This window comes from Melitaea cinxia, chromosome 18 (assembly GCF_905220565.1).
Source record: "Melitaea cinxia chromosome 18, ilMelCinx1.1, whole genome shotgun sequence".
Lineage (NCBI taxonomy): Eukaryota > Metazoa > Arthropoda > Insecta > Lepidoptera > Nymphalidae > Melitaea > Melitaea cinxia.
In genome coordinates, this window is record NC_059411.1 from 10502700 (window position 1) to 10504660 (window position 1961).

A 1961-nucleotide genomic window follows, 5' to 3' on the forward strand; every position below is an offset into this window, starting at 1 on the left:
ACACAAAGAAAAATTATTCGAACTTCAGATAGTATTTGAACATACTATTGCATTAATAAAATAATTTTGATAATTTCTTTTAATTTACGTTTATAATACAGAAACACACTTTCGTCACAAACAAACTATATGAAAATAAATTTAGACTAAACGAATAGTAGACGAACTTCAGGTAGGTAATTGTGAAAGGTCGCGACATTCAGCGTACGTTTCAAGAACAGTCCGCAACCGATATTTAAAGCTCCACACAACTACACATTCCCGCTAACGCACTTATGATTATTCCATGTTTTTATCTTTCCGAGCTGCGGTATTATTAGCGGCGGGCAGACGCGAGCTATCGCTGCGAGGGGCGAGGGCCGCGGGGGTCCGGGGGAATTATGCGCGCGCTGTGAGGGCGGGGCCGTCTCGGCGACGCCTCTCAGCTCCCATGGCAGGTCGTGGAGGGGAGCGCGGGCCCCCGGCTTCTATTTACTCTTTCAATCAGTGCGAGTGTTTGCCCCTGGCCGGCGTGCACGCGCGGGTGATGCGCTAGCCATGATCTCGCAGAAGCTGTCGTACGGCGACGTGCCGACGTCCGCGTCGCTATCCTCACTATCACCGGGCCTCGCGCCACCTTACGTGAATGGAATGGGCTGCATGCCAGCTCAACCTTACCCGAATCTCTATACCAACAACATGGTTGCAAGTGGATCCTGTATGGGCTCGCCGGGCGTCGGATACTCGCCACCGAGCACGATGGCGTCGTGTATGGGTGGTGGAGGCGCCGTGCCCTACGGTACGTTACCGCGTGAGCAGGAGGCCGCTTCTCCGACATCAGCTTTGCAGCGGGCGCGCAATGACAAGACTTATCGCCGCTCCTACACGCACGCTAAGCCACCGTATTCCTACATATCGCTCATAACCATGGCGATTCAGAACAATCCATCAAGAATGCTGACGCTGTCTGAAATATATCAGTTCATTATGGACCTATTTCCATTTTATAGGCAGAATCAGCAACGCTGGCAAAATTCGATAAGGCATTCGCTCTCCTTTAACGATTGTTTCGTCAAAGTACCTCGGACACCTGATAAACCAGGCAAAGGATCCTTCTGGACCTTGCATCCCGATAGTGGAAACATGTTCGAGAACGGCTGTTTCTTGCGACGACAAAAACGATTTAAAGATGAAAAGAAAGAATCTCTGCGTCAAGCGCAGAAAGCGGCTCAAACGCACGGACACCACGGCGGAGGACACGATAAGCGTGAACACGGTCACGAAAAATCTGGTGGTGGTGGAGCGGTACCTGGAGAAGAAAAAGAGATGCGTGACGAGTTGCTGGCACAGTTGCATGCTGCGCCAGAGTTGTGCCTGCCCGAACACACGCCGTTGGCTCTTGAACACTATGCTCAGCTGAAACAAGAGCCGACAGGTTACGCGCCCGCACCACATCCGTTCAGTATCACTCGGTTGCTGCCCGGCGCTGATACAAAGGCAGACCTGAAGATGTACGACGTGAACTACGGATACGGTCACGCGCCCGCCGACAACTACTACCAGTCACCGCTGTATCACCACCATGCTCACGCACACTCGCAGCCGCCCTTGTGACAATACCCCCTGGCGTAGGCGCCGCGCCGCGTCCCCAGCGCGCCTTGGCCGCGCCGCGGGTAAGCACCAGCGCCCGACACTCATCGCTAATCTCACTAACTTTAATCTTGGACTCACTGTGAGTGTGATTTGTGTTCTTGTGATATCGTACGCGCCGCCTGGGTCCTGTAAATTAACTGTGTATATATTTTCGATTGTTTTAGGAGTCGTGTGCATTTTTTGTAGGTAGATGTTCGATGCACGAGTGGCCCGCGCCCGGGCGGCGGCGACGTTAGGCCTAACTCGAACTGTGGGAGTCGCGGAGTGTCTTCTGAACTGAAGCCCATTCGTATACCAAATCTTATACGAGTTAAAAAAATGAATACTCG

The 1961-nt window shown here is 52.1% G+C and overlaps 1 protein-coding gene across 1 annotated transcript; it reads left to right on the forward strand.

The window, feature by feature from the left end:
- Window positions 1-537: 537 nt before the first annotated feature.
- Window positions 538-1593, forward strand: LOC123662201 (silk gland factor 1). Its single transcript, XM_045597081.1, has one exon. The coding sequence runs from the start codon at window positions 538-540 to the stop codon at window positions 1591-1593; it is 1056 nt and encodes a 351-aa protein (XP_045453037.1).
- Window positions 1594-1961: the final 368 nt, after the last annotated feature.

Excerpts from the sequence above, each read along its gene's own strand:
- LOC123662201 (XM_045597081.1), top strand. The coding sequence starts at position 538 with ATGATCTCGCAGAAGCTGTCGTACGGCGACGTGCCGACGTCCGCGTCG.